General features: G+C 41.3%; 1 protein-coding gene across 2 annotated transcripts; it reads left to right on the plus strand.

Moving 5' to 3' along the window:
- The first annotated feature begins 5,384 nt into the window (after positions 1 to 5,384).
- Positions 5,385 to 14,847, plus strand: ddr2b (discoidin domain receptor tyrosine kinase 2b). 2 transcript variants are annotated; one of them, XM_085388684.1, is made up of 17 exons: positions 5,385 to 5,449; positions 6,209 to 6,312; positions 7,512 to 7,614; positions 9,189 to 9,426; positions 9,778 to 9,925; positions 10,058 to 10,160; positions 10,261 to 10,468; positions 10,940 to 11,180; positions 11,297 to 11,362; positions 11,779 to 11,915; positions 12,382 to 12,592; positions 12,681 to 12,904; positions 13,160 to 13,287; positions 13,378 to 13,593; positions 13,684 to 13,918; positions 14,180 to 14,329; positions 14,484 to 14,847. In XM_085388684.1, exons 1-17 carry the CDS (start codon positions 5,385 to 5,387, stop codon positions 14,616 to 14,618), a joined length of 2,712 nt encoding a protein of 903 aa, XP_085244810.1. In that variant the 3' UTR covers positions 14,619 to 14,847. The 2 variants fall into 2 exon arrangements, with proteins under 2 accessions (XP_085244810.1, XP_085244811.1); XM_085388685.1 differs by lacking the exons at positions 5,385 to 5,449; positions 6,209 to 6,312 and having other exon boundaries at positions 7,514 to 7,614; positions 10,285 to 10,468; positions 12,382 to 12,614; ... (1 more) ...; positions 13,378 to 13,526; positions 13,635 to 13,918.
- The last annotated feature ends 60 nt before the right edge of the window (positions 14,848 to 14,907 follow it).

Here is a 14,907-nt window from a genome sequence, read left to right on the forward strand (position 1 = left end):
CCATTAATTTTTAACTAAAAGATGTCAAAATGAGTCTCTTATTTCAAGTACTGTGGTTTAGTGAAAATGGAAATAGATTAATAGCCATTGGTAGCACGCTAGTAAAATTCTGATTCTTCTAGGTTTTAAAGAAACTGTTGATCCGTCACGGTCCACACAGCTTTATCGCCACAGGCCAAATACAGAAAAGGTGCTCGCGTTACTGGGGCAGGTTTCACTGGCTTCCTGGACAGTTTGCGCCTCGAGGCATGTGTAGGCCTGCTGAGCGAGTGTTTTCCCCTCATGGTTGAGAGGTTTGCTGTTTAAGAATTTCATGGAAAATACTGTGTTTTTCATTTGCAGTTTGTGCACCAGAAACTGTTCATTAAACAAGATTTTTCTGACAGTGAAGTTGAAAAAGCCCCATTGTTCAGTATTGATTGCGTGGCGTTTTTTTTGTGTGCAAGCAGTGTGGGAAAAGCCTGCATCTTTATCCGGCGTTTCCCACACTGCGTCACAAATTTGGTAGAAACATTCGTGCTGATGCTAGCTAGCAAGCTGAAAGTGGCATTCTCTGACCTAAGCACTTATATTTGGCACTGTGTGATGTTTAAGTGCTAAACTGTCAGCTTCCAATAGAATAATATGTGATTAGAGACTCAACGGATTGGTGTTCACAAAATTTGGCAGCTAGCATGACAGTTGCACTAAAATGCTAATCTGTGCACAACTTGCCATGTTCAAGCAGTTAAAATTCATGTTATGACAGTATGTACATAGTGTATTTCATGTGAGCATATGTTTAAATTCAGCCTGAGGCACAAGGGCAATTATTTAGTGTGTTATCATGTTCACAAATTTAACAAGTAGCTTTTAGCTATTATGTTAGCTAATAACTAGCTAAGTTAAACAGTTGAGGCTGGAATAATGTGACTTGTTTATTTGAAGCAGTTCATAAATTTGCCAATTTCTACAAGTTAATATTAATTTTTCAGATTACATTTTTATCAAATCAACACTACATACATGGAGTAACATTACGTACTGTAATCCTCAAAACTAAAATGTACCTTCTGCTTTTCGGCTTCAGTGCAGTGGGACATTTAGCACAGTGCAGCTTCATTCAAACCCTATTAGTCAGTACAAGTGCTGTGGTGTTGCAGGCTGTCTGAAAATCTCTGCTGTGTGTGTGTGTGTGTGTGTGTGTGTGTTTGATGATTGTTGTAATGTTTGGTTCCTCGCCTCTGAGAGCCACTCAAACGGCTTTTTACACTGTGGTTTGATGACATGTCCAGCATGGACACAGTCATTTTTGCTGTTTTTTCATTACCGTCAAGAAAGAAAAAAGTCTGTTTAAACATGTTGACATAGTTGGCTTTCTTGGGGAGGTTTGAGTGGGGACCTTGCTAACCCTCGCTGTGACACTCGTCTGTAATCTCATATAAGAAATGGGTTTAATAAGCAGCTATACCTCTGAAAGTATGACCTTTTTTTCTGTACATTGTACATAGTAAAGTCTGATTAACTTAGCTATTCTATATATATTCAGCATGATTTTGTTCATAATGGTCTTCGTTCTAATTATGTAGTTAAAGATGATTTTCTCATTTGATTATTCTGTGTGTCAGAGGTGCACATATCACCGGGCAGGTGCTGCTACAGTCTTGTCTATGCTGTTAAAAACTGTAGTCGCTCCATACTGTAGGGATAATTCATTAATGCCGTATTGCGGCAGTGATAACCTGCTGTGTCACTGTTGCAACACCCTTTAAAGAAATTGTTTTGAAAATGACCTCAAAGTACAAATTCCAAAAAATATGTGATCTAAAAGACTTCTGGATGCCTTCATATTCTTGCAGCCAGCTGCCGCACCGGCTCCATCACGCTGACTGTGAGCCAGCTCTTTAAATCACTGGATTGGGGATGTGTTTTTGAGTTCTTTCCAAAATCAATTAATCTCGTCTTGGCCCTACTCCCTCCCCCATCCTCTCCTCACCTTCCTTTCCTCTCTTCCCTGAAGCTTATCACCCTGCACCGTCAGTCTCTTAACATTTCTCTTCAAGGTTATGTCTGTTCACAAGAAGTGTGCTGAAAATGAAAGTGCACTTACATCGATGTTTCTCCTCGTGGAATTAAATGCCCTTTCTCAAATGCCATCGGTTGTCATGTGTGTCCTCTTCGTTTGGTGAAACTTACAAATTGCTGAAATGTATCCAGGGTTGCTTCAAACCTAAATATGTCCCTAACATAATAATAAGCCGCATCAGTTTCTGGGCTGACCTTTTAGAAATGTTTTCCTCGTTAGTATTTCCAAATGCTTGAGAAAATGAGATGTGGTCCTTCGTGAGGCCGATGGCCCCCTATTATCGTTAGAGACACACCAGCTGTGGTCGTTAAACAGGGTCAGCTCCCATTAAGCACACTGCAGACAGAAGCAGCTTGATGTAAGCAGATAAGGTAGAAAATATGAATAACGTTAGCCATTACCCTCCCACATCTTGCCACGTTACCCTGCAGCTCCGGTAGTGCAGCTGCTGCTGACACAGATAGTGGGTGGCCTCCAGGATTTGGTCTCTACTTTCATTTGGTTGATTATACTGTAAAGAAAAAATGGTCTGCAGGCAGTGTTATTCTGTTCACACACACCCCTTCTGAATCCTTTCAGTCCCTTTCTCTGAACTCTGCAGGTGAAATGGATTGAAAAGCAGTTTTACTTTGTGTGCAGTGTTGTATTTATCCTTTAGTTTTGGTCTTTTGAGACAGACTGGAATGAAAATATGAGCCCAGATTGAAGTATCTCGATAACACTGCCAACAAAGCTTTAACGCATTCAGTGAAATATCTGAGAGTTTCAAAAACTGAACGCCATAATTTGTTATAGGAATTCACGTTTCCTCGATATTGACAACTACTGATTGGTAATCCATCCAGGCTCTCACCCCATAACGGCTGAGATAGGCTTTCCACCCCTGTGACTCTGAATTTAGTAAGCAACAGAAAGTTTTGCAAGTTAGACTCACTTTTATTTTGTAGTTTGTGAGTTAAATGTTGCTGGATGGACTGCCACGAATTTCACTACATTTATGCTCCCCACAGGAAGAATACTGAGCAATAAAAATTCCTCCAGAGCATTCGTCCCTTGAGGTCACAGTCTACTTGTTTTTGGACTTGTAGTCAGACATTTGGGCCAGCTTTGTTGTACTTTAATCAGCCAACCAGAAGCAAGAGGTAGATCTGAGGGAGAACCAAAAGTTTTTACTTGCCAATCACAGGGTAGCCTCACCCTAATGCTGCTTTAGCATCTATTTACTGTGACTGTTTAGTATTAAATAGTGACGTCATTTTCTCACATTTATAAGAGAAAGGACGTTTTTTTGCACTTCTTTCAGAGTTCACCCTGTTGGATGTTATTAGGAATGTGAATTTAAGGCTTTTTTGCACTGGCTTCTCTTTTCAGCTCCAAAAGCATCTTTTGTGTACAGTTTTTGTTCCAGTGGCTGAAATGTATACATTACCTGCTTAATGTTTACAATTTGTTCTAGTACTCCAACCACATGCAGTGAATCTTTGCATTGCCACGTTTCTCTGTTGTGATGTGAAATAAGTGTATCAACGGAAAACAGTTGAGCTTTTAAAATGAGTTTTGAGCATGTTAGCATGTAGCTCAAAAACCTGCGATACCTTAGCTCATCACTAAGAACCAGAATCAGAAAAGATAATGTACAAATATTCCTCACCTGTTTTTTTCCAGTGCATCATTATTCGTTCCGATTAAATGCACCATCTGGGTGATATTTGTGCCCTCTTACAGATGTGAGTAGCTCCATGAGCCATCGCTGTGCGTCATGTATCCATGGATACCTGAGGCAGTCGGCAGTGTTTCCATCTTTTATTCCATCTCTCACTCGCTTCCTGAAGAATAGCTCAAGCCCTGTGACCCCATCATGGTCAAGTTCCACACTGAAAGCCTGTCAAACAGAACAATGTGCTTTGACTCATGAAAGGAACACGTGAGATATACTTGATGGAGCTAGCAACTAGTTACTAAGATCATAACCCTGTGAGGGGTTTTTAGGGCCCGAGCACTAAAAGTGTGAAGGCCAAATTGTATCTGCTCCCCTTATTATCATTACTTGGTCAAATGAATCGCCTTTTTGAGGGTCTGAAGACACTTGAAAGCGCATGAAATTTTGCCCACATGTCAGGCCTGGTGAAAATTCACGTATGGAGAGGACGAAATGGCTCCACAGCGTCACCTATGAAAGTATGAACCAGCACACAGACTGAGCTATTTGAATGAAATTTCTTACAGAGGTCCAACAACCCACGATGTACGAAAGGTCAATGAGACCTATGATCCAAACATGACAGGAAGTCCACCATTTTTACTTTACTGTGCCATTTTGGAGATTTGCTGATTTTATCAAATCAACTTCACATTTCAATCTAAACCAAAGATGCTGGTGAATATAAATTGCAAAGCTTTTGAGGTTTCACTGAAGCGTGTGTCCGCAGGATCATTTTGATCATTTGCCATGAAATTTTAATTTGCTATCTTTCACACATACACTATCCAGTCTGGATCAAACTTCTCTAGTGCATCATATTTCATACATGAGTTTTTGAGGCTTCTACGTCATCAGTGTGATTTTTCTTTCCCACCAAAAAACTGAAATAAATTGCATAGTACACTTTTAAGGAATATATTCCCCCCCAAAAAAGCCTGATTTAGGAAATCAGAATCAGAGAGACTTTACTAATCCTATAGGGAAATTGAGTTGTCATAGCAACTAATATACAGCAAACATCAAACACTCATATAAAATGAAGTCTAGAAACAAAGATATTGATAGATAAATATTAAAATAAACATATATATATATATATATATATATATATATATATATATATATATATATATATATATATATATATATATACATATATATACAAGGACAAGTATGTGTGAAAAGGGAAATATGATACAACTTAAAACGTATATGTGCATGTAAATATTTGATTCTTTTTTATTTTTTTTATTCGCCAGGAGGTTCACTAAACACTATTTTCAAAAAACATTTTCTAGCAATTATTTCATGATTCAGGCAATTGTTATAGTGCAACTGAAGCTGCCACTGCAGCTCTCAGCTGCCTCTATACACCATAATTGAAGCCATTTGTGGATCAGGTGGAATTCTGGGATTTTGGCCTCACCTCAAAATCCCAAAGCGTGTTATTTTCTCTCTTTCTTTTCTCGGGCCAGTAGGACTCTTACATCAGCCTTCGTTTCTGCTCGCTCTCTCTTTCCTTCTGCGTCTCTTCCTCTCCTCTCTCTCCTTTCCCCTCTCTTTGCTATTCCAGAAAGAAGTCCTTCAGAGGCAGAGGTCACAAACTTGTGGTCCTGAATGCATCGGCGCACAACAGATGTGGAATATTTCCCGAGAAAAACGGTTTGTTTTGAAGTTCAAAAGTAAGTCAAACGTATATTTTTTTCTTTTTTTTCTTTTTTTACATATGTGGCTATTAACTCAAATGTCCACGTAGACATTGAGGGAATTTAGTGTCAGCTTGCCTAAGTTTAGTGAGAGACAACATGAAGGAAGACATTCACTAATTAATCTTATGTTCAAGTAAAAGTAGCAACTGGCTGATACTCAGTAAGGAATCAGTTACTGTAAAGTTACTCACTGATTATAAAAACGCCTCTACTGGAATGAGGGCTCTCAGGGATTCACTTCATTGGTGTTACGCAGTGTGTTAAATTCAGTTTTTTTACATTTCCCTTCACATTTATGTCTGAAAGAAGCCCTGCTGCATTTTTGCCACTGTAAAAATTTTGGTTAACGCTTCACATCAGTGACAGTAAGTGCAGTTTCTGAGCAGACACTGACACGCGTCTTCACGTGGTCCATACAGGCTAAATAAAATACAGGCACTACGTACTGTCGTGGGAAAGAGCAGGACTCTGGGTTACAGAGAGGTCTGTGTGGGCATTTGTTGCTGTGGCTTTTAATAGTCTCCTATTATAGAGCAATTTGTAACGGCAGAGTTGCAAATTATGCCACCGTGCATCTCTGTGCACATGCTGTTGTGGTAAATGAAACCTTTGAATTCATCCCAAACATCCCAAATGTAATTACAAGTCCCGGACTTTTCTGAGGAGAATTTGCAGAGAGGATATTTGAAAAAGTAACACAGTAATTTACACTGGTTTATCTGATTTCACAAGCTTCCTTTCAGGCGTCCGTGAGATGAAACTGAAGATCATGGAGGTTAAATTGATCGCCTTCGTTCTCCTGCAGGCTGTCACTGTGAGATCTCAAGTCAACCCAGGTAGACGTTTATCTTTACCCCGCTGGCACTACGCTGACAAATACCCGCTCTTTATCTTTATTAAGTTAAGTTGGAAACAGTGGCCATGACTGCATGAGCCAATCAGAGTGCTTTTTTAATTTTCTTCATTGTGTGATCAAAGCAGTGTAAGAGTCAGATGTATGGATATGTTATATTCAAGCTTAAAATAACTATTTCATATTCCTGAGGGACAAGCATGTTGACAAGATGGAGAGGAGGGAAGCAGGTTGAGGTGGGTGGGCTCAGAAGGCAAGCGTGTGTGTGTGTGTGTGTGTGTGTGTGTGTGTGTGTGTGTGTGTGTGTGTGTGTGTGTGTGTGTGTGTGTGTGTGTGTGTGTGTGTGTGTGTGTGTGTACGGTTTAGCTGTTGGTCAAGAAAGCAAACATCTTCAAAACAGGCAGACCTTTCACAGGCAAGGGGGAGAATTCGTGGAAAAAAAAAAGTTAGAAAATTTGTAGGCGTAGTTGTAGGTGATGCACACACACACATACACACACACACACACACACACACACACACACACACACCTACTAACACACTCCCTTACACATATGAACTCATTTCACTTTCCTCCCTAGAATATTTTCACAGTCAAAGGCTCGCTTGTTTGCCCGCTCTCTAAAAATCCGAGTGAGGGATTTCGCCGGAGCTCTAACTAAAACTCAAATATAAGTCGAGATGGTGGGAAGTAAACAATGTCACTCTGCTCCCTCAACTGACTCTACAGTTATGGCGTCTTACTTGTATCAACGCAGGACTGTAATCTCTTTTCACTGCTTGTCAACCCGTCGCCACACGCACAACATAAGAACAAAGGGAGTCAGGCTTTTCAAACTCAAGCGTTTCTCATGCTAGAAATGATTTTAAAAGATGAAAAATGAAGAGTGGGCAGCTCTAATACCACTCCCTTCTCATTTTGCTTAGACTGGCACCTACACAGTGACGCTTCTGTTTGGCTTTAGAGGCCTTTGCAGGGCTGCAGGAAGAGGGCTAGAGGGGGAAGGGATGAGCTGTGACCACCTTACAGTCAACTACTCAAAGTCCAGAAAATGCTTTAAAATTGATTTTATGTAAAAGTAACCTTATATTACTCTCATATGTGGAAAGACTTTAACCATATCGCACATATGAAAGAACACATCAGACATTTATGTGTATGTGTGCTTCGTGTGCTTGTAGAAATGTGCCGCTATCCTCTTGGTATGACCGGTGGGCAGATTCAGGATGAGGACATCTCTGCTTCCAGCCACTGGTCTGAGTCCACCGCTGCAAGATTTGGAAGGCATGTTTGTGCTCTTATACTCCACTTTCCTTCCTCTCATTAGATGTAGAGATTATAGTTTGTCAGGGATAATCCCTAAACTCAGTTTCTTTAAATTTGAAGAAATTTCCTAAACTTAACTGCTGCTTTCTTTTAGTAAAAAAGCACCGTAGACTTTGTGTCTGAACCAACATAGCAAGTTTTGTTTTAAATTGGTTTATCTTTTACTCAAAACATTTAAAGTTATTCACCAGATGGATTTGTATTTGTTGAATTGCTGATATATTTCATGATGGAAGTTCATCTTTTAACGTTCCAAAGCTCCTGAGCAGTGACACAAACAGGCTTGTGTTGAGGGTAAGGGGTAAATAGTGTTATAGCACATATTTAGAATACTTTCTTTCTCATAAGATGATCTCACTCAGCCTAAGAAAATATACTTTCATCTTTCAGCAAGCATGTTTAAGTAGCATGCTGCAATCAACCACTATTATTAGCAGTAGTAGTAGTACTGACCTGGTGTGAGGTGTGCTGTGGGATCAGGCTCCAGTCTATTCGCAGCAGATTCTTTAAGTGGTTTAAATCAAGTCTCCATTGAGATTTGATTCTTCATCACATCTATTTGAAATGAGATCAAGGGGATTTGAAGTCCACACTCTTCGCCATGTTCTTCAAATCCCTGCTGAGTATTTTTTTTTCCAATGTTGTTTGGAAATGAGCGAATGCCACTGCAGTGAATGAGCGTGCATCTCACGTGTGAAAGCAACATCCAGATCAACGCAGGGGCCCAAGGTTTCATGGCAAAACTTTGCTGGCTTCACTGGCTGGCTCCGTCCCCATAGTGTACCCTGCTTCCATCTCTTCCCTTGGTAAACAACACACACGCATGCACGTGGCTTTCCGCGTGATGTAAAATAAAACATCATTCATTAGATGAGTTCTCTTTCCAGGTTGCTTCATGGCCCGATTCTGGCACTCACTGTCTGTTGTAGGGTCTACATGGGTACTCTGGCTGATCTGTGGCTTATGGTCTGCGACGTAGTTCAATCGTTGCCAGCACTGCAGTAGCTCTATTGCTATTACTGACACCAGCCTTTGATCCTAAAGTATAACCCTGGGGATCCAAGGCTCTGTTGCAGGTTCACCAGCTGCCAAACCAAAGCATACGGAAACACTGCGTATGAGTATTTGTTCTGGCAAAGCTACAATCCAATATCACCTAGATCCCTTTTCCTGCTTCCAAAATATGAGTTTCAACTGAGTCTTCATTTGCTGCCTAATGCATCACAATCCCTACAAAGTAATTATGGCTGATTAGTCTATCTATCATGTACTGGTGAACTAATTAGAGCCTTTTAACAATGTGTTCAGTGGTAACATGGAATAACAGGAAGTGTGCAAACATGATTTCTTTCAGACAGGAAAAATCAGGTACATAGGATATAATTTCATTATTCCTCACTGCTTTTTCCTCTGTTCGTATCTTGTAACATTTTTCCTCGCTTTATGTCTTTTCCCCTGTGTTTGTGTACCTGAACTCTGTGACCTCGGTTTCCGGTACCGACTCTTCCATTTATTTTCCTGCTCACCGTCAGACTTGACTTTGACAACGGAGACGGTGACGGGGCTTGGTGTCCTGACATCATGTCAGAGCCGGACGGCCTCAAAGAGTATCTCCAGGTGGACCTGCGCTCGCTGCACTTCATCACGCTCGTGGGCACCCAAGGTCGGCACGCCGACGGCATGGGTAATGAGTTTGCCCAGCGATACAGGATCAAGTACAGCCGTGACGGCAGCAGCTGGGTGGGCTGGCATGACAGAAAGGGAAGGCAGGTGAGCGTGTAAAGACGTAAAGATGTGTTCTTCTGATTCAAATAAGGTGTACACGTAATACTAATCTGCTATTTATCATCTTAATTTGTTTAACATTGTCCATGATAGTGAAAAATTGAGCTACTGTGTATATTTGAAAATCATTTAAATCTTATCTTTTATCAAATGTTAACAGATCAAATACTATATATGAGCATTTGTTTTTAATATTTCAAATGTTCACTTCTAACTGAATGCTAGCAACATGTTTCAAAAGCATTGTAAAAGGTGCTTGTTTACTATTATAAATGGGGAAACACGAACAACTTGAGTATTTGTGGGAAATGAGACATCTTTCCTCACCTCTGCCAGATCATCGAAGGCAACAGTAATGCATATGACGTGGTCCTGAAGGACCTGGAGCCTCCCATCATTGCCCGTTTTGTCCGCTTTATGCCCGTGACCGACCACTCCATGATCGTGTGTATGAGAGTGGAGCTCTACGGCTGTGAATGGCTCGGTTAGTCATGACACTCAGAGTGGAACATGAAACTTCAACCAAACGATATATTTTACATTACACTTTATATAGTAATATGATGTGAGCAAACACTGAATCAGCTGCGTGTTCTCTTTGACCTGCCTGCTTTAGATGGCCTGATGTCCTACAGCATTCCAGATGGACACCAAATGATCTACAGAGGCCTGGATGTCTTCTTCAATGACTCTGTGTACGATGGAGCATCAGCTGAAAGGTCTGAGTTTAACAAACTTTCTTTGAACTAAAACAACATTTGTGCATTTTAAAAATGTGCATATGTGCAAACCTTAAAAAAACCCTATTTCTGTCTTCAGCTCAACCATAAATCCTTCCTCAAGGCTGACGAAAGGGCTCGGCCAGCTGACCGATGGCACCTGGGGTCTGGACGACTTTCTCCACAGCCACAGCTACAACTTTTGGCCTGGCTATGACTATGTAGGGTGGAACAACAGGAGCTTCCCCAGAGGTTACGTGGAGATGATCTTTGAGTTCGACCATGTGCGAAACTTCTCGTCCATGAAGGTAAGAAGTCAGCGCAGGGGGTATTTTAAGCGAGCGGGATGAAATTGTAGAGCTAACACTTTGCTGAATTGAGCTATTCTGCACTATGCTGGGCAAGCACCCACCTTCTACAGCTGCTGTAAAATTTATTGGGGCATTAAAAAAAGAACAGGACAGCCTTGCTGGAGGAAGAAAAAAAATTACATTTTCTGTATAATTAGCCTGATCTTCGTGGATAAGTGCCGTGGCAAGAGATCAGAGATGTAAGATGAATGATATTTCTGCTACTGCACAGCTAGACAGATTAGTCATGGCTACACCTTCTCCTGCACCATCATCTCAGTCGGGCTCTGACTATTTTGAGCACTTTTAAGTAAAAAAAAAGAGAGAGACAGAGAGAACTGCCAGGTCGGTAAGGGCTGCAGAATAATAACAGACTATTTAAGTACTTTAATCATGCTTTTCTTATACTTCCACATCTCACCTTCGCAGGTTCACTGCAACAACATGTTTAGCCGAGGGGTGAGGATGTTCAGGCAGGTTACTTGTTACTTTCGGTCAGGATCAGAGTGGGAGGCAGACCCGGTGACCTTCAGGCCTGCTGTTGATCGTGTGAGCCAAAGCGCTCGTTTTATCACGGTGCCCCTCGGGGACCGCACAGCCAGCACCATTAAATGCCGCTTCCACTTCAGTGACCTTTGGATGCTGTTCAGTGAGGTGGCCTTCCAGTCAGGTAAAAAGAAAAAGAAAAGCAAAGATCAGGTGTAGCCTTTGCTTTAGAGACTTTAATTCAATAATCTAAAGGGAGCATGTGCCGTGTCCCACCACCTTTATTTCTTTCAATTACAGGCTCAGCAGTGTACAATACATCAATGGCTCCTCGCAAGCATGGACACCCGACAAAAATATTACCAGGTGAGCAGCCAAACATCTTCTGATATTTTCTTATTTAAGTCACTGTTTTCATTTTTGATTATAGGGTAAAATATGAGATAGAAGAAGACATGAATGTGTTGTTACTGTTTGATTTTGATTTCATGTAAAAATCTGTTTTTATATTTCCTTGATCGTGTAATGCACCTTATTTTAGATGTGGTTGGACTTCTAATGCTTTAAAAGGTTGCATGACCTAAATTTCTCCTGGCTCAACACTGCCCCCTGCTGATAATAGCAAGAATTACTGATTATTGTTAGAATAAATGGCCGGTTTCTTATAAAATATAATGAAACAAAAGCATTATGTTTGAAAAAAATTTAATTATTTTAGAATTTGATCTGTAATGAATTACATTAAATTCATGTCAACATCCAACTCTAATGTGGTTTGTTAGGGGATGATCCTACACATAAAGTGGATGACAGCAATACAAGGATCCTGATTGGCTGTTTGGTGGCCATTATAGCCATCCTATTGGCCATCATTGTCATTATCCTGTGGCGACAGGTCTGGCAAAAGATGCTGGAGAAGGTGAGAAAAAAATTTATTTTAAAATCATTTAATCAATTTTAGTTATTTGAACTTACAGTAATGATTCAACATCCACAACTGATCATATGGTGTGACGTGTGCACTGAACCCTGGATGCACAAAAACATCATTCATAATTAGTTGGCAAACTTAAATTTGTTCCCAAATTTTAAAAATATAGAACAAAGGTAAACAAGAAGTAGACTCAAGAAGGCGATAAGGTGATCTATACTCAAATCAGCATTTTTACTGCTACGTTCTTTTGGGTTTCTTTGGGGGTTTTTTGGCTTCAGATATTATATGAAAAAAAGACGTCATTATCAAAAGCACCAGAGCTTTCCTTTCCCTCCATGTCAGTTTCTTCTTATATCATCACATGACAACACTGATGTCCTGCAAAACCTCTCAAGACTTTCACGTTGTAAAAACACCGCAGATACCAACTGCTTCTCTCTTGCATCTTCAGGCATCTCGTCGCATGCTGGATGACGAGCTCACGGCTCGTCTCGCCATCCAGACACGGGCCTTCTCCTTCCACCACTCGTCTCTCTCCAGTGAGAGTGGCTCGACCTCCAACTCCACCTATGAAAGAATCTTCCCCCTCTGTGCCGACTACCAGGAGCCCTCACGTCTCATCCGGAAACTGCCCGAGTTTTCTCAGTCCACTGAACGCCTCGGTAAGCTGTCTAAAGGAAATAAGTGAACATCTTTGGAGGTCAGCTACAGCGACACGTCCCATCCTCCGTCTTTTCTTTTCCAAATAAGAATCGAGTACCCCCTGCAGAGCCTTTGCAGCCGGAGGCTCCGATGGTGCCCCCCACTATGCTGAGGCAGATATCATCAGTCTGCAGGAGTCTTCGGACAACAGCATCTACTCCATCACAGCTGTCAACATGAATTTCTTTGCTGGCACAGATTCATCCATGAGGGAGTTCCCCAGACAGAAGCTCACCTTCAAGGAGAAACTGGGAGAGGGCCAGTTTGGAGAAGTATGCCCAGTAGCTCTAATGTTTGCTGGAGATGCTTTAAGGGCTTTAAACTCATTTTCTCTTCGCCGCCATTATGCTGTTGTAACTTTATAGCTATCATTTATAAAATTCAATGACAGCGCTTGCTGCCTGGTAAAAGCAGCAGACTATGAAATCACTACATGCTGCCAGATAGGAAACACTTAGTGGTATTAAACAGATGGTTTCGAGGGATGCCAAGTGGATGATGAACTGACAAAGTGCTCCTCTAAACAGGTCCACTTGTGCGAGGCAGAGGGCATGCAGGACTTTTTGGGTGAGGATTTGTCCATAGAGGGAAACAATGAGTCCCCTCTGCTTGTTGCTGTTAAAACACTGCGGGAAGATGCCAACAAGAACGCAAGGTAAAAGAAACTTTTACAGAGATGTACTGGTACGGCTTTTCATTCAGTTGCCAGTCAAGTTGTAGATTACGTGACCCTGTCGTTCTGCAGGAATGACTTCCTGAAGGAGATCCGAATCATGTCTCGTCTGAGGGACCCCAACATCGTCCGTCTGCTGGCAGTGTGTGTGGACACAGATCCTCTGTGCATGATCACTGAGTACATGGAAAATGGTGACCTAAACCAGTTCCTCTGCAATCTCAGACTAAAGGCCGCTGATGAAGATGAGATCGAACAAGAGGAGACGGAGGGGAAGACCATGGTCAGGTAGGTGTAATTCACATGTAATTGAAATGATCATCAGGGAAATGACACAAAGAGCCACTTAGCTCACACTATTTATTTTCTCTCTCTTAGTTACACCACGCTGATCGGCATGGCAGTGCAGATTGCATCTGGTATGAAGTATTTGTCCTCTCTTAACTTTGTCCACCGTGATCTGGCAACCCGCAACTGCCTGGTGGGTAAGAAATACACCATAAAGATCGCTGATTTCGGCATGAGTCGGAACCTTTATAGAGGGGGCTACTACCGGATCCAGGGCCGAGCTGTACTGCCCATTCGCTGGATGTCATGGGAGAGCATCCTACTAGTGAGTAATCTATGGATTTGGGACATTATCGCCTCCATTTATCCGTTATTTATAGACTAAGGGAAATCTGACATTCCACTACAGTTTTATTGGGTTTTTTATTGTTCTACGATTATTGCTAATCCACATATATTTAAAAGGTTAGTATAAGTTCTATACAGAGGTGACAGCAGATCAATTTTAAATATTTTATACATTTTAATTTAGAATTTTTAAGCTTTAAATTTATACCAATCTGTCTATGATCTTTTTTTTCCTCAGGGTAAGTTCACTATGGCTAGTGACGTGTGGGCCTTCGGGGTGACTCTGTGGGAAATTCTCACTCTGTGTAAGGAGCAGCCGTACTCCCAGCTCTCTGACGAGCAGGTCATTGAAAACACAGGAGAGTTCTTCAGGGAACAGGGCAAACAGGTGAGCTTCACACCACTGTACCTGACAGTCCTCCTGAGTGCCACTGTGGAGGATTTTAGGATGTAATAGTTCTCAGATATGTATGTAGATGTGTCTTGTAACACTTATAATACTCATAATACTGTATTGAGAGTATTGTGCTTCATCCTACCAGGTGTACCTGCCGAAGCCTCCCTGTTGTCCTGACAGAATTTACAAGGATCTCATGCTAAGCTGCTGGAGGAGAAACGCCAAGCAGCGGCCGAGCTTTCAGGAGATACACTCTCAGCTGTTAGAGAGCCTGGCGTAGCAGAGGAGATGTATCGTTCCACTGTGCTGTGCAGGGTCTCGGTTGCTTCCTTTGGTTTAGATTCATTTATTTGGAGTCAGACCCATAAAATATTCACTTTTTTGTCAATGCCTGCTTCTCAAAAATTATGCTCTAAATGGAGAGATATGTGAAGGTACAGACTACACTTAAATATAGCCTCCTATTGTAGATATAATGCAGATAGTTCTATTCGTACAGTGCATTCAGACCTCTGTGTATTTATTATTTTCTTATGATTTGTTATGCTGTCTATTTATGCAATAATATC

The sequence above is a fragment of the Rhamphochromis longiceps genome, linkage group LG18 (assembly GCF_057381845.1).
Source record: "Rhamphochromis longiceps isolate RC_006_pf linkage group LG18, R_longiceps_female_GT1.1, whole genome shotgun sequence".
NCBI classification, from domain to species: domain Eukaryota; kingdom Metazoa; phylum Chordata; class Actinopteri; order Cichliformes; family Cichlidae; genus Rhamphochromis; species Rhamphochromis longiceps.